This window comes from Helicoverpa armigera, chromosome 21 (genome assembly GCF_030705265.1).
Source record: "Helicoverpa armigera isolate CAAS_96S chromosome 21, ASM3070526v1, whole genome shotgun sequence".
Classification (NCBI taxonomy): Eukaryota; Metazoa; Arthropoda; class Insecta; order Lepidoptera; family Noctuidae; genus Helicoverpa; species Helicoverpa armigera.
In genome coordinates, this window is record NC_087140.1 from 4,102,108 (window position 1) to 4,121,817 (window position 19,710).

At 34.5% G+C, this 19,710-nt stretch overlaps 1 protein-coding gene across 1 annotated transcript in view; it reads right to left on the minus strand.

Moving 5' to 3' along the window:
- Positions 1 to 232: 232 nt before the first annotated feature.
- Positions 233 to 19,710, minus strand: part of LOC135118358 (octopamine receptor beta-3R-like) — a 67,805-nt gene continuing 48,327 nt past the window's right edge. Inside the window, 5 exon segments of the mRNA XM_064040183.1 lie at positions 233 to 362; positions 364 to 397; positions 400 to 431; positions 734 to 845; positions 8,165 to 9,274. Coding sequence (XP_063896253.1) covers positions 233 to 362; positions 364 to 397; positions 400 to 431; positions 734 to 845; positions 8,165 to 9,008 — 1,152 coding nt within the window. The 5' untranslated portion in view covers positions 9,009 to 9,274.

The window sequence follows — 19,710 nt, forward strand, 5'->3', positions numbered from 1 at the left end:
AATAACCACAATTTGACGCCGTAACCATTATTATAAAGCGGAATTAAATACGTATTGCCATTTCAATTTTGACAGAACTTTACATACATACAACCATTTGAAATGATTACAAAACAACTCAATTTGAAGCTTATTCATATAATACAAATGTTGGCAATATTCGATGTAAGTCTACACACTAGACACTAATCGTTCATGCGATTCTGCGACTTTATTCGCATCTCTGTAATTACTACACGAACTGTGCCGTTCCTGTGTCCTTCCAGCAACTGAAGCAGCAAGGCAGTGCGCATGAGCGTGTTTTTGAACCGTCTCGAAAGTCGCGGTTGAAATACGCGTATATGAGGTTATTGCTTGATTGCTATCCAGAAAAGGACGCCGACGACTGATGGAGTTCGCAAGGCTCTCCACATAAGTTTGTTGTGACGTACCTGTTGGTGAAAGTTTTTTTTTATAGACAGCAGAAAATACACATGGTGGGATAGTAAGAGTTAGTTTTTCATAGGCCTTTAAGATGTTTGTAGTATTTGTACACATGTATGTAAGGTTGAACAGTATAAAAGCCTTTAAATCTCGTAAACGATTATTTATTGCATAGGTACTACTTATTTAGGTTCTGTCTAATGAAAGTTGCTTGATGATTCATTATCTACCTTCATAAATGGACATGGCTTATAGATATAAAAACAATGGGTTAAATAATATAGCATTAAAGTAAAAAAAAACAACTTACCAAAGAAAAAATGGCAGCCAACACAATAAAAACGCGCCGACTATGATGCCGAGTGTGCGCGCTGCCTTATGCTCGGCTCGCCAAGACTTGCCCGCCGCTCTTAAAGAAGCACCTGTTGATTACGAATTATTGTTATAATTATAACGCTATTAGGTTAAGCAACGCCTTGCACGGATAATGACGTGACCGTATTTGGAACTGCCGTTTGGGATGCGTGGTGGACTGAAGGAGACCGACAAGCTGACGCTGGACGGAACAAGCCGTTCGTGGGTCGCGGCTGCAATCTGCGCCGACAGTCGTCGGCCGCGCGCGACAATAGTCAACATATGAAAATGTATGGCACCGCTGCCGGGCTCGCGACAGTCGCGCGCAGCCGACGAATTTCGTGAGCCGCGCATTGTTGAAATTAGTAGATTTTGTTCGTCCGTTCCCTCTAGTGAAGTGCTAATTGATATCCTTGAAGAAGGGATGACGTGTTGCTGTGGCTGTATTATGAAAATGATTACCAATCTACCCTATCTTTAAAAGTAGAAATGATGAAGGAGACTACCAAATACTGATTCAAAAGCATTTGTATTGTAATGAAAACAAAAGGAAGTTTTGCCGACTAAATAAAAACAATTCATTCTGGTTTTAAAATTCTATAGATGTTATTAAGCGCTAGACCATGTTGAGATGCATACGGCCGCGCGCATGCCACGAAATTCGTCGGCCGCGTATCTGGACCTCGGCAGCGTGCCGCCACATTTTCATATGTTGACTATTGTCGCGCGCGGCCGACGACTGTCGTAAGCCGCGCGCGGAAATCGGTAATCACTTACCCACGAATTCTACCTTTACCCTTTGGTAAGACTGGTTGTCAGACTTAGAAAGGGTTATTGATAGATTGAAGGGATAACTAGGTAGAGTAGGTCAAACAGGCAGTAACTCTGTTTAAAACATTTTAGTAGCACGGTCAGTAGCGCTTTGCGACCCAAACGAAAACTCCAAAAACACAGCAGAAAAAAATAGGTAGTATATTCTAACTTTGTCTAAGTTTACCAATATTTGACTTCACAGATAGCTTCCTAATCACCTTCATAGCTAACAACGTATTACCTCTTCACTGCATACTAGCTTCGGCAAACTTTTCTAATCAACGCGTGCAATTTGATAGTAACACTAGACAATCTAGTGTTTTCTTACGTAGTTCAACAAACATCCTTCTAACTTTCTACAATATTGGCAGGTAATTAAGAACGAGTTAGCGTGAACACATAGCTTTTCTTAGTTTAAAGTTTCTAGAAGTTTAGCTATTATTTACACACTACAAGTTTGTGAAACAAGATAAGTGTAATATAACGGTACTAGGAGATTTATGTTTTGGCTAGAATTTAAAGTTTAATCAATCACGAGCGTAGTGGAGTAATTTAGCTATGTTGTTTAAAATATAATCTAGACTGAACGGGCATTATATTGCTCCTTGGCTAAGGCTTTTCGTGATGGTAGATGGTAGTAGTTCGAAAGGTATCAAATCAGCATCTATCGACAAAACACTATTGCACGTGAGGCAAAAAATGGATGTTTTTAGATCGGTAAAGTTATTTGACGAATTCTCTATTTAACACAATTTTATTAGGTTGACCTGTATGTAACTGAGTATGTAATGGAAACTATTTTAACTGTCTTTCAAGGATCACAGTATGTAGTTTTGATGACATATAATAATATGGTACTGTCAAACTAATCTTAAGATGACTTAGTGAGGTAATCATCAAAGCCTGTATAGATTGATATAATACTAGTATCGACCACAAAAAGAGCAAAACTTTCCTCTTAACAACATAGGCGACACCGCAATATCTTTCAAAAACAGGAAAACTTGAGAACAATGTTCCGTAACAGGTGGTCGCGTAAGTTTCCAACTCGTAACGCGAGTTGCATACCAAATGAGTTCTCTGCGCCACCCATCTTTCTTTTTATATTAAAGTTTAATGAAACTTTCTACACTGTACGATAATATTATGGGTTGTGTGCAACTTCAAGAAATAATAACAAAAATATAGGATGCAAAATGTGGACTTTTGTGGTGGTTTGTCAGGAAAGCGAAGGAAAGCAATCGATGTGTCAAGTATGTGAATTTATATTGCGTGTTGGCAGTTTTAATAATCATTCATTCCCCTGATTTTAAACCAATTTCTTACTTTTGGCATAGCACGTCTATCGTCGTAAATTTTTTGATCTGGTAATTACTACAGCCTGTATTATATTCGTTCTTGTGTAGTATTAGGCAGCAAATAACTACATAGAACTACATAAAGTGATGAATATTTAAAGATTCACTTTTTATTTCCGAATTTGTTGTGAATTTCTACCACGGCGTGGGAAAAATCTAATGAAAATAGTACACGTAATAAGGGTACAGATAATATAGTGGCTGTCGTACATTTAATTAAATAGGTACGAGTATACCACAAGTTTCCACTTAGCAGTAATGAGAAAGATAAAAATATGATGGATGGCCTCGTTTTACTTCGCAGACCCTGGTACGGGTACTAATGTCTTTCGAGATAAAGTATGTTTCAAGTTGTAGAACATTACGACGTGGTAAATGAACGGAGCTTTCGAGTGATATAATTGTGTGTATGTGTGTCTCTGTGTGGTGAAGGATAGATTGAAGTGCCAAATGACATTGTACAATTTACATAGGTATTAAAACTAATGATTGTTCAGTTTGGTAATCCGAAATATTCTAATAGTGAAATGACTTGGTAATTTTTGCCATAAATCATTTCTGTTATCTGTAAAGGCTTTGTTAAGGTGATGTAATTTTAAACATGGATGCTTCTCTTGCCCATTACCGAAAAGAAAATATCTACAATAAACACCTTTGCAATCTCCCAATCAATGTCATCATAATATTATCTTGTAAAATGTATTGATTAAGCCGACTCCTAAAAGACAGTAACAGGCTAGACAGTCACTAATGAAACATCAAAAAGTTATATATACACATACAGTTTACTCTACTGTGTCTTAAATCCAAGAGCATATTAGTAAATATTAAGTTATTTCAATGATCCCTTAACTTTATTAAATACCTTTCAACATAATGCTTTTAACATCCATCCTTCACAAATTAATGTCTTCTGAATATGCTCGTTAATGTTCATAATGCAATTTATTATCAAGCAAATTGCCTTCAAGAAATTAGTTATTAATTTGTCTTCTATAAAATTCAGCTTTCGCAGAAATTCAAGATGAATTTAAGCAAGTTGTAAATTAGAGAAATGGGATTTGGGTTGACACTGATGATCAAAGTTTGAAAGTTTTTTGGGTAATTATGATCACTTCCTTGTTGTAAATTATACTTAGGCCATTTTGCTACTTAAGTTTTAAGCATCTTCACGATTCTCTTCTGAGATGCCTACAGATATACCTTGGTTGTTTGGTAACGTTCATTAAATGGTTTAACATTTCAACAATTTTTAAATAGGTCCGTGGGTTCCTAAAATAACCGTTCAAACTCAATTACAATATATGATTAAAATAATATAATCATTGTTCTTATACATTTCCTAATACGATATTGGAATTTCATGCAATGCCCAGGGAATGTATACATTTCCCAGGATATGACAATGTATGTATAAAATAATTATTTAACATATACAAAGATTATGGTCAACATTCAAAATTGGATGAAAGGAGACAGAAATAGATAATGCTCATATGGTATCAATAACCATGTTTTACATAACCTGAATTTAACCCTTCTAACTTAAAATGCATTTTTATATTTGATATTTATTTATTCATATCTGCATTTAAAGCTATAAGAAGCCAATTTTATTCAGTACAAACTGTCGACGAAGATATTAAGCAGCATGCATTTATCGTTGAATGGCACCCAATTAGAGATCGACCCAAGCAATTTGCAATCCCTGCAGGATTGTCGAGTATGTTGCTTAGGGATATGGATATCGATTCTGCCGTTCAATGCTTACCATTCCTTGAGTATTAAGAAATGTATTCTATGGGACTGTGAGCATATGTCTTTACGAATACTTTCGAGTGATAATAATAATTATAACATTACGGTATTCTTCATTTTAGAAGTCCTAGAACGCCTTTGTCCGAAAAAGGTGGCACGCTTTCGTTATTCCCAGGTGAGAAAAAATGTGACTAGAATATGGATAACCAGACCGAAAAAGCGTAGGACAATGCTACTTGAGTTATAAATATCTATGACTGTGGGAGGAACAAGGAAGCTTCACCTTTTGATATATAAATAATACACCAGGAAAAAACAAATGAGTAAAGCTAATTACATATTTGTGGAGTAAATTATGAAGTTGAATATCTTGAAAGATGCCGTGAAAAATAAAGCATATCTTCAGAACTCCTGAAAACCAGTGCTAAATCAAATAAGATATAACAGAACAAGTAAGACAATCATAGCGAAACACGAAAATCGATTACACAGCACGCAATTCGCAATAACCGAAACACGATTAATCGTATTTCTGAGTTTCTCGAACTTTCTGCTGAACGAAGCGAGGCCTAACGAACCTCTGTCTTGAGCAATTAAATACAAAATCTGATTGCATTAACTCAATCTTCGAAGCCAGATGAAACTGCTTAGGGTTGAACAAACAGTCTTAGAAGGATTAATTTAGGGGTCTTAGAGACCCCATTGGGGTTAATTCTTTGGGTTTTGTGCTTGTGTTGGCTGGAAATGGCTACAACTTTCATGTTTGTTGAGTTCCGTGTGATTATGAAGCTTTTAAGTAAAATACTACATTTAACTTGACTAAAAACTTTTTGTCTCTGAATATTCCTGTCATAGTATTTTGTTACACCCTCAGAATTCGTGACTGTTATGTAACTAACATATAAATTTAAAACTAGAAGTTTCCTCTTATTCTTGGAGGTTCTCGAAGGTTAATATAACTACGGCATAATGGAACTTATATAACCACCGAAAAAATAGCCGTTCTGGGTAGAATATTTAAATAAATCCCAGATATATTAGAGGCTTTAAAGTTCAGTGGCATCCCTAATTTACCAATCTACGGAGTTACTCTATTACCCTGCAGATAGATCGATCTTATCGGTTTCAAGAAACTAGCCTATCCAAGTTAAATATAAACAAACTATTGCTATTTCTAGCTGCGTTTGAATCCTTAGGTCCAAAGCCATATTTATTTCCATAGCTACTAATTACACTAATTAAAAGTCAAATCAAAAAAGTAAAAGGTCTCCATCTAAGAGTTGGAATTTGAATGCAGTTTTTAGTCAAAACCTAAGCAGATGAGACGATATATAAGCTACATAACACCTTACTACAGTGGATGAGCATTGAAGCATTATTTTTGTTAACCATTATGGTATTTCAGTTACCTTTTCTATAATACAGCTTTACCTCTGTACTATAAAAAATCTGGCCAGCAAAGAAACTTGCGCAGAGAAATATTATCTAAAGAAATCAATTGTCAACTACCAAAAAAACAAAGCCTGTGGTATGGTAACAGAGAACAATTCCGAGGAAACACCGAAAATATTGCGGCAGTCATTTTGTCAAAACAGTCTTCTGGGAAGACGGGAAAAAATAAAAATAAATGAAAAGACTTATAAAGATACACATAAATGTTTCGCGACCCACAAAATGGGTAAGGATTAGCGGAACTCAAACATATAACAAACTTGAGATCATAACTTAACTGTGTCAGTATATATACACTTAAAACTTTGGCCAAAGTAAGGACGAAAGTATAATAAAATCGTCTAAGTAAGTATCATTGAGCGAGGTCAAGTAGGATCATTGGATTTGGGACTTTGAGAAAACTTTTATAAGGAATATTTTTTTGTGGAAAGAAAAATATCGGTTTGATACGGGTCTTAAGAAATACAAGACACTGTCAAGTGCCACAGGTGTGCTGTTTTAGGATCGCTTTCTCAACCAAAAATAAATAAAAAGTATATAGCCTTTTTTCTGTAAAAAGGTTTCGGTTTTCTTATCGTGTATGTACAGGTAATTTTTTTACAGAAACTTTGTCAAAGTGTTTTGGGAATGAACCCGCTAGAAAACGGAATTTTAATGTGAATATTGACGAATGAATTTTATCTAGTTACTTTTACTAATGATTTTCTCACTGGGCCATTTGAGTAATTAGTGATAGTACAACTAGTAGTATTAAAATTATCATGTTAACCGATTCAAGAAAGGAAATCATTAACCATTAAAAAAAATCTCTTCGATTCCAAAAAGTTCTAAAGACTCATTCTTAAACAAATTTCTGTTATTTTCCAGTACAACTAGAACTATAATGCCTCTTGTTTTATATATCACTCGTGAAGTTTTACAGAAATTGTAGCAGAAAATGTATTTTAAAAATTCAAGTAATGGGAGACGACATGTCGTAGGCAAACAGTTTTCCACAAAGCATATACACACAAAAAGTATGCAGTACACATGACGTCACATTATACCATGATGCCATTAATTGACGTAACTGTGACTTAATTAATTCCTTATTATTATATCCAATTATTTTCAACGTATGATGTGTGTTCACGTAATTTCTAGCCATAACCATAAGCGAAGACTCTCATTCTCATTGGCTTTCTGCCATATATGACTTCTTCTTATGTTAAGTTGTTATATAGCTCAAAGTCTACCAGATTTTATTAAATAAATAAATAGACTATCTATTTACGACAGATTTAGTACCTAAAATATATTTCTATTATAAATTCACAGTCCACATAGTTGGAACTTTCAGCTATTACAAGGGTATCTCGATATCGGCGAAGTGCCAAAACTGATCATATCTTCATGACAAACGGTAAAATTTAACTTTGCCACCTTTAGATGTCTGAACATCCACTTAGTTCCGATTCGCTATCTTTATTAGTTCAGACGAGCCACTTAACTTCGAAAATCGCGGTTTTAAATCAGATGTTAGGGTATTAATAGCTTAAACACTATCTCCAATCTTAGACAGCCGGGCGACCTAAAAGAAAAATAAAGCCTTAGCTTATCTTACTCGATTTATAAGAAGCGAGACGCAATTTATTCCCGACGTGGACTAAGCAATATTTTTCTTTGTGTAGGCAATTTTCAAAGATTTACTGAAATCTTCGACTGATTTCTTCCATGAGATGTTATTGTTTCGGAGTAAAAACCTAATAAATCCTGGATTTACGAGAAAACTGTAACAAGGACATGGTAATACTCGTATTTCAATGATACTTGAAGATTTAAAGGGTCCGATCCTGGCTTAGGCGCATGTGTCCCGACCCTTTCTCGTTCAATAGATATCATTCAGGCTATATAATTGGACAATACAATCCGTTTTGTATAAAAAGGTATATTAGATAACTGTTATGTCAAATTAAAGTAATTGACTCAAATAATATATCTACACAATAAAAATAAATTGAACTAACCTTGAGCGTTTAATTCTGTAGCTGCTTTCGCTAGGTCTCTGGTGGCTACGGCAGATGAGCAACTTGGTCTCCAGCCAGGAGGTGGCTGTCCACTCGACGACCTCTTATTCGATCCTCCAGAACAATATCCAGAACTAGCTGTATCACAGCTCACATTGACCGACTTCCTCGGACTAGCCTCCTTACTTGGACAAATGTCGCCTATAGCCATCATCACTTCCCCACCAAATTCAGTCTCTTCAGGCCCTACTTCTGTAAACGTACTATAGTTTGGACTGATGTCAGAAGGTCTTCTCTCAGGATGCAGATAGTGCGAGTGATGCGCCGAATGCGACGTGTGCTTCATATGGACAGAATTCAGAAGAATGTTCGATGATGTTCTCGTTAATGCTTCTCTTTGTCTTATCGCTTCTCTAAATATCCGGCAGTACATTGAAATCATGACCAAACTGGGTATCCAGAATGAAACACTCGACGACACTATTGCGTAAACCATGTTCACTTTGAACATACATACATCTGGATGATGTAATCTTTCTTGTCGATGCTGTTCGGTTGTGTACCAGCCCATGAATATTGGCACAAAACTTATAAAAGCAGGCCACAACCATACGTTTGCCAGCATGAAACAGACAGTTCTATGAGTCATCGTGACTGGGTATTCTAAAGGCCTGACTATAGCGTAGTATCGGTCAACGGATATGCAGCAAAGGTGAAGTATCGACGCACTGGAGAAGTACACGTCGAGGGAATTGAAGATATCACAGACTAAAGGGCCGAAAAGCCACGTATCAGTCAGTTCGGCGCTAGCGTTAAAGGTCATCGCGCATAGTGCGACGAGCATGTCAGCCACAGCTAGACTGACTACGTAATAGTTTGTCAGGACGCGAAGTTTCCTATGTCTGTGGACAGATATGATGACGAGGGCGTTGCCGAAGAGAGCTCCAATGATAATGGTTGTGAAGATGAGGCCTTTGAGTATAAGTGAGAGGGTGTGTTGCCAGTCGTGGTCGGGCGCGGCAGGGGGCGCCAGCGTCGAGTGTAGCTCGCCAAAGAACGCTGACTCCGTACCGCGCCCGCGCGCTTCTACCTCGCTCCTGAAAGCGCCATCTGTGGACAAAACAAAACTTGATTTTAATAGGTTAAATGTTATATTGTTGCATCTTTCCTGGATTTTGTTTAGATTTGGCAACTTATTTTTAACATTCCTTCAATCATATAAAAATTATTGTTGAAAAAAAATCTCAAATGAAACTTTCTGTCTGCTCGGAGATTAGCTTATAAAGATCCTCTTTATAATCCTTAAACTCATAAGTATATGGAAAAATGAAATGATATTCTTTCTTTTAATTTTCGTTCATTCAACTTTGTTAGAACCTACCAACCGTACCGTTTTTTCCGTCTTCCCTTCCCGTGTTTTTATCAGACACGAGTAAATCATCCAGGTAGATAAGAAAGTTAGTAATAAAACAACGAAAGTAAAGTGATATTCCGAAAACGTTTTCAGAAAACCAATATTTCCTGTTATCTAAAGAAAGGTATATGTTTGGCTTCCAAAGAAATTGGGGGCTTCGGCCGTAAGGTAGGTGCTCCTACGTAATTGCGTGAAGCTATTAATAAAATGTGTCGATGTTCTTTTTTTAATTCACTTTTGATAAATGTACCTTTTCGACGCTAACCTTTCTATATCACAATGAGATGAGAAAATCAAGTGGTTTTGGTTTTAGTAATTGCCGCTTTACGCCATTGTTATTATCGTTATAGTGATAAAAGATGAACATTTATAAAATGGAAAAGTGCTTCTAAATTACTTGATTTTTGGTTAATTTTATAAACTTTTACCATGGTATAGACAACTATTATAGGTACATAAGTCAATTAATTTAGACTGTTTGAAATATTACAAGCCATAGTAATTAAATGTTCAATCAAGGATGTGTAAACAGTAGTTTCTTACACACGTGTTTTTCTGTAATTAGAAGGAGAAATGTAATGAGGAAGGAAAAAAATAATAAGGGGGTCCAAAATAAACAGCTAGCCGTTTATTGGACGAAAAAAAGTTGACCTAGTGACGGAGACAGAACTTATTTTTACTAAGATGTATCGTTTGCTTTAACCTATATTGCCTTTGACCTTTTATCGTTTGGATTTCACCCTCTTATTATTCCAAAAGGCGTATGAGCTACTAGGTCTGTTCCACCGTGTCGCCTGTTTACTGAGCGAATCTTACCATACTCATTCAAAAAATATTGTGTTTTAATCTAAGTCATCGTTTTCATTTTAATTGTTATAGCATTTAAATAGTTAAAAAGTCACAAATAGACCGTCACGTTCGAATATGAATCAGCAGCTTTTTCATTTGATAGAATTCATTGAATTTTTAGAAAAACACAACTGCACACTGTTGAAATATTTCACGTACTGTAGCACTCATACCATTAAAACCACAACGCAACACTGCGTAAAGGCTTTTATACAGGCACATAAAGTACTTCGAGAGACGAGTTCTATCACATAAAGCCCCAGCCTAATTGTACCGTCTGCCAATTTTACAACTCCCTTGAGATCTAGACAGGCAGTTATACTCAGTTCGACAATCTCATTCGTTTCATTATTGAATCAAAGCTTCAACGTTCCAAACCTGGCTCTATTTTCATTTAAATTCACAAAAGCATGTCCTATTATAAAATAAATTAAGATTGTTCTACAATCATTCGAATGTTCGCAAAGGTCTTAATTCTGACTTCGTTTTGAAAGGAAAGTTTCAATGACAAAGAGTTTCTAGTAGTCTTAGCTGTTTGCTGACTTTCGAAGAGACTTAAATCCAAGCTCTATTGAGTCTTTTGAGTTTATTTTTGCTACTAGTTTAGAGCTATCTAGTCGAAGGGTATAAAAAGCTTTAGCTGGAATCCTAATACTGTAGAAAGGTTTTTCCGTATCAAGATGTTTTTCTACTTCTTTTAGGGTTAACATTTTACTTAGCATAACAACTCGCTTTTAGTCCGAGGAGTTCTACAACATTATAAAAACAATCACAATGGTCATCACGAATTGATCATGAATCTATTTTATATATCCAAATCCTTAAGGTTTGCTGTCCGACTTGAAAATATACTAACTTTAGAACTTACGAATCTGCCCCGTATTTAGCAGTGGTTCGTGCAAGTAGACTTAGTCCAGAAAGGGACGGATATATTTTCGCAATTGAAAGCTAACTGTATCATCATTTATTTTTATGGCAAACTGAAAGGTAACTTTAAAAAAGTGTCAACTCTAAACTTTTGTTTGCAGTTGGATGAAAAATAAAACCATTTAATTTGCTATCAAACGGTTTGCTGACAACAATACTGGAACGCTGTGCGATTGGTTAGTCGCGCCGTTTATGCGACGCAAATCCAATTTCGTTTTGTGTAGAAGCCAATCACAATAGCTGTACTGGGACTTACAGTCTTGCTGTTGCGTTTGTATTTAACAACGTTTATGTGGGTTCGCTATATTCTGCTACTGCTGGAATAGTTACAAGAACTTCACATTCGGATAAAGCGCAACGATTATAAGCTCGCATATGATACAAATTACCTACTTTTTTGTGGCCTTTTTCTGCTTAAAACTGGTTATGTTTATAAGTTTTTTTTTTTACTTTTGCATTTGCAAATTCACTTGCTAAGTCGGTATAACTTCCACCAGATTAAAAAAAATAAAAAATGACATAAAGATCCTACAGAATTTTCATTTTTCGCCTTCATATTACTGAACTCCTGATCAAATTATATTCCGATTCAATAAAATTATGCAAATGACGGCTTACCTTACGTTTATTACTGCACCAGATGCGAAGTGACTACAAAAGGTAGGGAGTAGTAGTAAAATTTAAATATGCACACGTTTGCCCTTAGTTCGAGAGTACTTGTAGTGAGCCACGTGTAAGCTTTTGTGGGTCAGGTGCACAAAATGGATGGTAGACTCACTTTCTAATAACAATTAGAATTTTTGAAAGATATATGCTAGCTGTGCCTCGCAGTGTAGCCCATGTTTTGAGGGAACTACCCTTCGCAGCTGGATAAAAAGTTGCCTATGTCCGTGCTGAACCTCTAAAAGCATAGACAATCTGTGTAATACACATACACATGTCATACTATGGGAAGAGAAAAGAGAAAGATTAAATTTTGCATTAAACATGTTAGATTTTATGCCGATCATTTCCTACTGCTGTTTCCTACTGTTGTAGAACATAAAACAATTTGTGGTGTATTTTCTTTTCTACTATTTGAAGACAGGACTGCCGATGATAGAAACACGTTTAAGGGCCCTTGATTTTGAAGTATTCGCCTTCTTAGATTTGATTTAAATCTCTTTGTCAATAAAATCACCGTTGTTCTAAAATTGCTGACTTTTTAAAAACTTTTTACATAATACTACCTGATTTTCAGATTATTAACACATTAATATTTATTCTTCATAATTTTTACATTATCCTCGTAAAATCTCGAAGGACCAGAAAATTATATCGAAAAAATATTAAACCCAAACCTATTACGATTTTTCATCATTCCTAATATCGAATTCCGTGCGAACGCGTGGTTACAAATTCCGTTATCGATCGCAAACAACTCAAGGTCATTATCTGGACGTCACTTGGCAGGTTGTCTTGGCATCTTGCCAGAGGCTGCCATGGACCGCATCGGCAACGCGCAACAGGGGAGGGTTAAAATCTTATCATCCCAAATGTAGTGTTATTTTTATGAGGCAATTCGTTCAAGGTCAAGGGCACCGATTTGACCTTTCGAAGTCAAGTGCGGTATCAGGTAATATTATTTTTGTTCGCCTCTGACCGTCGTTAGGGAAAGAGTATGGCGGCATTAAGTTGGAACTTATTATTTTTATGATATTGTATGCTGATGTGGGAAAATAGGAAAGAATTGGTTAAGGGCTCTTGGTTATGGTAATTTATGGAGAGGCTCTTGGGTTGAGAAGGCTTTCCTTTAGCCATATTTTTATTGTCTTAATTGAGAGTCTCTTCGTTATCTTTGAAGACATTTGTTTGTCAGTTTGCCAACAGCCAATGATAATACTGCATTTAAAACTATTTTGTCTATACGAAAAATTATTATTGAAATTGAGATACAGAGGCGATGTTTGTGTGAAGAAAATATTTCCATTGTTCAAGATCTCCTGTTTGTTTTTAGAAGTCATTAGTTCCCACTTGATGTCTCAGTCCATTGTGTGAGCCACCTACGCAATCCCTGTCAGACACAGCAGAGGTTGGCAAGTGGATGCGAAATCAATCTCGGTTTTGTACGATAGCAGATTTTACCCACATCGTTACGAGCGTTAGAAACAAAGAAACTCACAATTGCATTTATTTCAAGTTAGGAATATACCGCAGTAGCGTAATGTTTCTTTTATATTTTGTTTAGGTATTGCTTAAAAAAAAAAAAATAACATGAATCTGTCATCGTTTACCCAAATGAGTCAGGATCGCTCTTAGCCCTTATTTCGTATTCTTTTGTTTTTAAATTAAACTACAATAAAGTAAAGAAAATAAAATAAAGTCATTTACTTAAAGTGAAAGAAGAACCTATTTACTAAATTCACTTACTGAAAAATTACTTGATCAGTGCAAGCATTCTTGAGCTATGAAAAATTCCTTAAGAACAACCATTTCTCAAGTTAAACAAATCTGTTAGTTCAAGTATGCCATAAAATGAAGTAAGAAACTTTACTACAAGTTGAAGGCTAGAAAAATGCACGTATATATTCAGTAGAAATACATATAGGTATACATATATATGTTGTATCGTTAATCGCACGTGTTTCAGTGAGATGTATAGCGCAATGCGTCGAATTTATTTATTTAGCTCCTCGGTGCAATGCGATTCGGCCATTTTGTAGAATTCTTGATGAGATACTCTTTCCTTTTATATTTTTTGTTAAAACTATTTGCAGAGCTACTTTAAGTTATAAGTAAGTTTGAAAAGATTGAGTTTCATGAAGATAATTATTACTCAAATTATAATTGAAAAGCTGACCACCAGAGCTGAAAACCAGATTATTAAAAAAAAATTGTTCTTCTCAACAATAATTTTGTATAGCACAAATGGTAGAGAAAGCTTGCTTTAATAAGTCTAGCATTAAAATCTAAAATCAATGTTCCTCAAAATTATTTCATCACACGACTCCCTCAGGAAATTATGAAACATTTCTCTCAGAAACAGATAAGCTCTTTTATGTAGCAAATGACGGTAAAACTGTTTTACGATTTCAGAATGCAAAAGACGAATTTCCCACTGCAATAAAATGCATTTACAGCGAAAAGTTTGCTCGTAATGCCTGCAAAAAGACGTCTTTGGAACGACTGGCGCAAACCTTAGGCAAACGGTTTGAATCGTTACGCTAAATGGCGTTTCGCCAGAGTTCGCTTTCATTATAGCTTCAATGAGCTTGAAAAAATATATAAATGTTTGAAAACTTGCAATTTCAGTGCCAATTATGTTCGGTTTGTCTATTTTCATAATGCGAGCAGTTTTCGGATAGTTTTGTAACTTTGCTTCAAGTGCAAAGATTATCAAGTCCAAGTTTTCCGAGTTGCAGAGTTTAAGTTTGCAAGAAGTTAATGATCGATTTCTTGATGTTTAAGACGTTTTCAATAAATGTAACGCCAAGATGTTTGATTTCATCAACAGATGAAATTATTGCTTAATCACATAACAGAAGAATATGATTTTGAATGACGAACCGTAAGACGAGAAGAAAACACGACGTCGAATTTGATTTAACTTTCTGCTAATCCTATTTGTCGAAAACATGAGTAAAACAGTCACGTCTGTTACTTATTTCCTCAAAAAGGTTTCATGCCTACGCAATAAACTCCAACCCATCGTTTACCTACAAACAACACTTAACAACTTTGGCCCATGTCTTCCGTCTATTAGCAATTAAGCCGTTGCCACAACATTCCCTTACCGCCGTCCCAAAGGACCTTTAATTTACACCATCAGAATCAGGCCCATCACGAGATTAATCACGGAAAACGTTTATCTTAGGAACTTAAGAAAATCGTGGCGAGAAACTGTGTTTTCTGCCATTTTTCCTTATGAAATAAATAAGGATTTGTATGACAGTAATACCAAATGTTTTGGGCACGTACTGTGGGGTGAAGCCTAAATATAAATACGAGAGAAATTACAGTGGCGACGCAGCTGTTTGATAAAATGTTTCTTGAATTAGAAAACTGATGTTTTGTTACGTAAACGCTGTTTTCTTTGTTATTGTTTGTGTGCCAAGTTTTTGATGAGAACTGGTAGGGTCGGATTATATTACAACTTTGCTTTTGTATTTACGCTTAGCTGTAGGTTTATCGGAATGTATATAGAAATAACGCATTTTCTATACGCTTAGCGCCTTTAATAATTATTATTATTCGAAGTTATGACAGTTATAAGGTGTCCCTAAAGGAAATATAGGTTTATAAGAAGCATTATTTTGATAAGATAGAGCATTCTACAGAATATATTTAAGTAGAAAAAGGTATATTTAAGTAGAAAAATACACACGAACATCGATATTCATTACTTTTCCTAGCAACACTTGATACAAGTGAACCGAAACGTATTTAATGAGATTGATTGAATGAGAAATAAAATAATCTTATTTCAGCATTATATTACGACACGTAGGATTGGATTTCTTTGTGTTAGTAAGTGGTTTTAGTTACGTCGATTTGAGTAACAGATGTTTCGTATTTTGATTAGAAAAATAACTACAAAAGTCATAATGTCGTTATCTAAAAATTAAATACAGATTTTAATTCATAAATTAATAATGTGATTTATACAGATTTTATGAAATATTTATTTGGAAATACCCAATTAATACGTAGTATTTGTCGAATATGTGTTAGCAAAAATGTAGATCCAGGAATTCCTACATATAGCTATTGTCTCTCTCACTAGCTACAAGGTAACTTGAACTTTAACAAACATAAAAGGACTTATGTAAGGCTCAACTGCCCAACACTAAATGGACTGAAAACTTAAATTTATTTTGTGGATCACAGAGGTCCAGGGATCAAGGCCTGGATTGCACATTGACCTTTTTGTTTCAGATGTCGATGTTCAATGTTTGGGTATGCTTTGGATTTTGTCGCTTAAGTCTTTTTGTTCCAGTGGCTAAATCAGTGTTTTTTTTAAAGTCTGTTCACATACACGGAAAATGTAAGGGTGAGTTGCACCATTTAACTATAATGGTAACCAGCTGTCGCCTACTTGTCGCCCATTGGTCAAATCAGCGTGATCAAAAATGTGACAAACGAAAGTGTTTTGATCATCTTTGTAGTAAAATAGTGCAACTCACTGTTTAAGAGTTGCATTGTGAATACTCTTTTTACATAGGTCTAAAATAAAAATGTTACCTGAGTACTTTAAATGTGATGAAATTGTAAAGCAAACAAAGGTATGTAATTGAATTGAGTAATATTTTAGATCAAAAAGTAAAATATATTTTTGTTACACTATAAATAGAAACAAACAACACTAGTGAATATAATTATTCAGAGTAACATGAGTTTTTTACCTGACTGCCAGTATTAGGAAATGTGATTTTCCGGTATATTAAGTTTTTCATTTGCCGATATTTTTCCTTCTCTTCAAGAAACAAAAAAGTGTGATGTTATGTTATAACTATATGTAACGTAAATGCTTCAATTTCCAACCTTTTGCGGAAAAACAATCCGATTTAATGAATATTGTAGAAATTTTAAGAAATGTTACCTATCTGTTCTCTAGGAAAGTGAGTGGGTGAAGTTTATTTTAATAGTACGTATAAATATTTTGATGTTTAGAATAGTTCAAAAACAGGTTCATATTGTTATCTTCTTCTACCTTATTAGTCGGAACTCCTAATATTGCAATTTATTTAGTTAATGTTAGAAACTACCTTACTAAAACTGCATCAGTTCAACCAAACAAAACATGTAACGGTGAAAAGCACGTATACAGCTACTATCATGAAAAAATGAGCAGCAAAAAAACTGCACTCATGTCTCTTTCGTAACGGATTGTATCAAAATAGCCGTCTATGTAATACACGCGCACATTTTTGCGGTTTCAATTAGGGATGCGAAAACCCAATAGTTTCCGATATTCCTGTCTACACTTTGACCGTTCCCAGTATCGGATTTAATAAAGACTTTTCTCGTGTAACTGTAGATTATGTGGGTATTTTTGCTTGCGACTTTGTTCGTGTGGACTTAGGGTAGGTATGACGTAACCTTTCCTGGTCCTTTTACCGATTTGGAATAGCCAATCAAAACAATAAAATTACATTGACACCTTTTTTGCAAAATAGGAACAATTATGAATTATATAGTTTACAATAGAAACTCCCACTCAAAATATTAAATTCCTTAAAGTTTCTTTTTTTTTAGGGTATGAATGAATTGGAAAAGTTTCGCTTTTATTAATTGTTCTTACTTATATAAATAAACAGCAGAGTACTGAAATTTTCAAAATTTTGTCTTACGAACGAAATAAAACAATTGTACGATAATGATATTTTAAGTAGAAATATTCCACGACTCTCCGCTTACAAAACTTTGCTAAGTTAAGACTTAGATTAATTGGTTTATGTTTTGTATTAAACCAAGACCAGATGGTCACAAGTTTGGAAATGTTTCAGTTCTATATTTAGAGACAACTGCTTATAAATCAAAATTGTATACAAATAGCCATTTTGGAGCGTCAACAAAAAGTGGAGCTTTGTTTTAGGGACAAACAAATGCCTAACGAAATCTGTCTCCCGGGACAAATAGGCAGGATTTAATGTTGGCCTATGTTGTTTGACGTCTTTTGTTTCATGCCTAAATGCTTTGTACCTACAAATTCTCTGTATATTGTCAGTTGATGTGGCTGTGGAAGTTGATATGAATGACAATAAGAATAAGAATCTTCAGTGTTTTTTGTGGCCTTCAATTTAGAAATAGTATTTTATCTTTTTCATACTTTTTTCAATTTAATTATAATATTATTGTGTTTTACATTAAGTTAAAAAATAATTTCTAAAAATGATAATTTCACCTAATTTGAGAAGCAACTTCGAACTTCGTGCTTCTTTAAACCAAAACAAAAGCACAACAAATACCGTGTCTGAAAGCCGTAAAGCTGTCATGACGTCATAGCTATTGAACTAGACTGATTTCATGGCTTTAAAATACCACAACAATATCGATTTTTCACAGAAATGCACACAAGGACATGGCTACCATGCATTCCTAAGGCCATAGACTTGGTTGAATATTTTATCGAATAAACCTTGAGAGGTAGCGAACCATGATTAAAGTGATTCAGAACTTTGATTTCGGGAATTATCTCATTGTGATTAACGAAGTTTGGTTCGAGTTACAAAGTAATGATTAAAGTTTAAATTTAATTAATTGTATTTTTATGGTTCGTTTGGTAAATCTGGATAAGTACCTATCAAAGTGTATTGGAGTGATGTAGGCAAAATAAAAGAGAACTGTTCCAGTCAACAATCCGTGTAATAATGTAATAATCTAGTGTGTGCAGTTACAAATATAGGGTTAGGCAGCTGCACTACACCTTCCCCTTTCAAAAAAATGATATTATTACATAATTCTTTTTTTTTTTTTTTTTTACTTAAACTCAATTAATACAATGATATTATTATTATTTTTTTTTTTTTTACTTTGGCTAAATTAATACAGAATATTATTAGACTTCATACTTTACAAACAAATCCAATAAAACTAAAATTAAACGACATTTTAAGTTACAAACTTTTTTGTATTTTTTATGAATTATATATGCTTTATTATCCTTAAAATTTTAACATTTGGTGAAACATCCTCTATGACTTTGTATGGTCCTAAATAAATCTTATCTAACTTATCTCCTACTTGATTTTTAATTAATACTAAATCTCCTTTCTTATATATTACTGAATTAATAGTTTTATCAAAATTCACTTTTCTTATTTTTTTATTAAATAACAAGTTGTTTCTTGCTTCAGCTTGTGCTCTTTGAAGTCTATACTTTAGTTCTAAAGGATAAGAATCAGGATTATATAAAGGATCAACATATGAATTTTGTTCTATGTTAGATGGTAGATTACAATGTTTACCAAATACTAATTCAAATGGAGTGTATTTTGTCTCAGAGTGGACTGTAGTATTAAATGAAAAGCACCAGAATGGAAGCCAACCGCTCCAATCTGTTTTATTATTATCACACTGAATCCTTAGATAAGCTCCTAAAACCTTATGAGTATTTTCCAAACCTCCAAGAGTCTCATGATGGTAAGCTGTTGAATGCAGTTTTGTTATATGCAATAAATTGCAAATTTCAGTAAATACTGATGACATAAATTCTGTTCCCTGGTCTGTTATTATTTCTGTAGGGATACCATATCTAAGAATAAAATTATTTACAAATGATCGTGCTACTGAAACTGTATCCTTCTTTTCTAAAGGGTAAGCTTCAACATATTTAGTCAGATCACATTGTAATGTCAAAATATATTTATAATTAAAA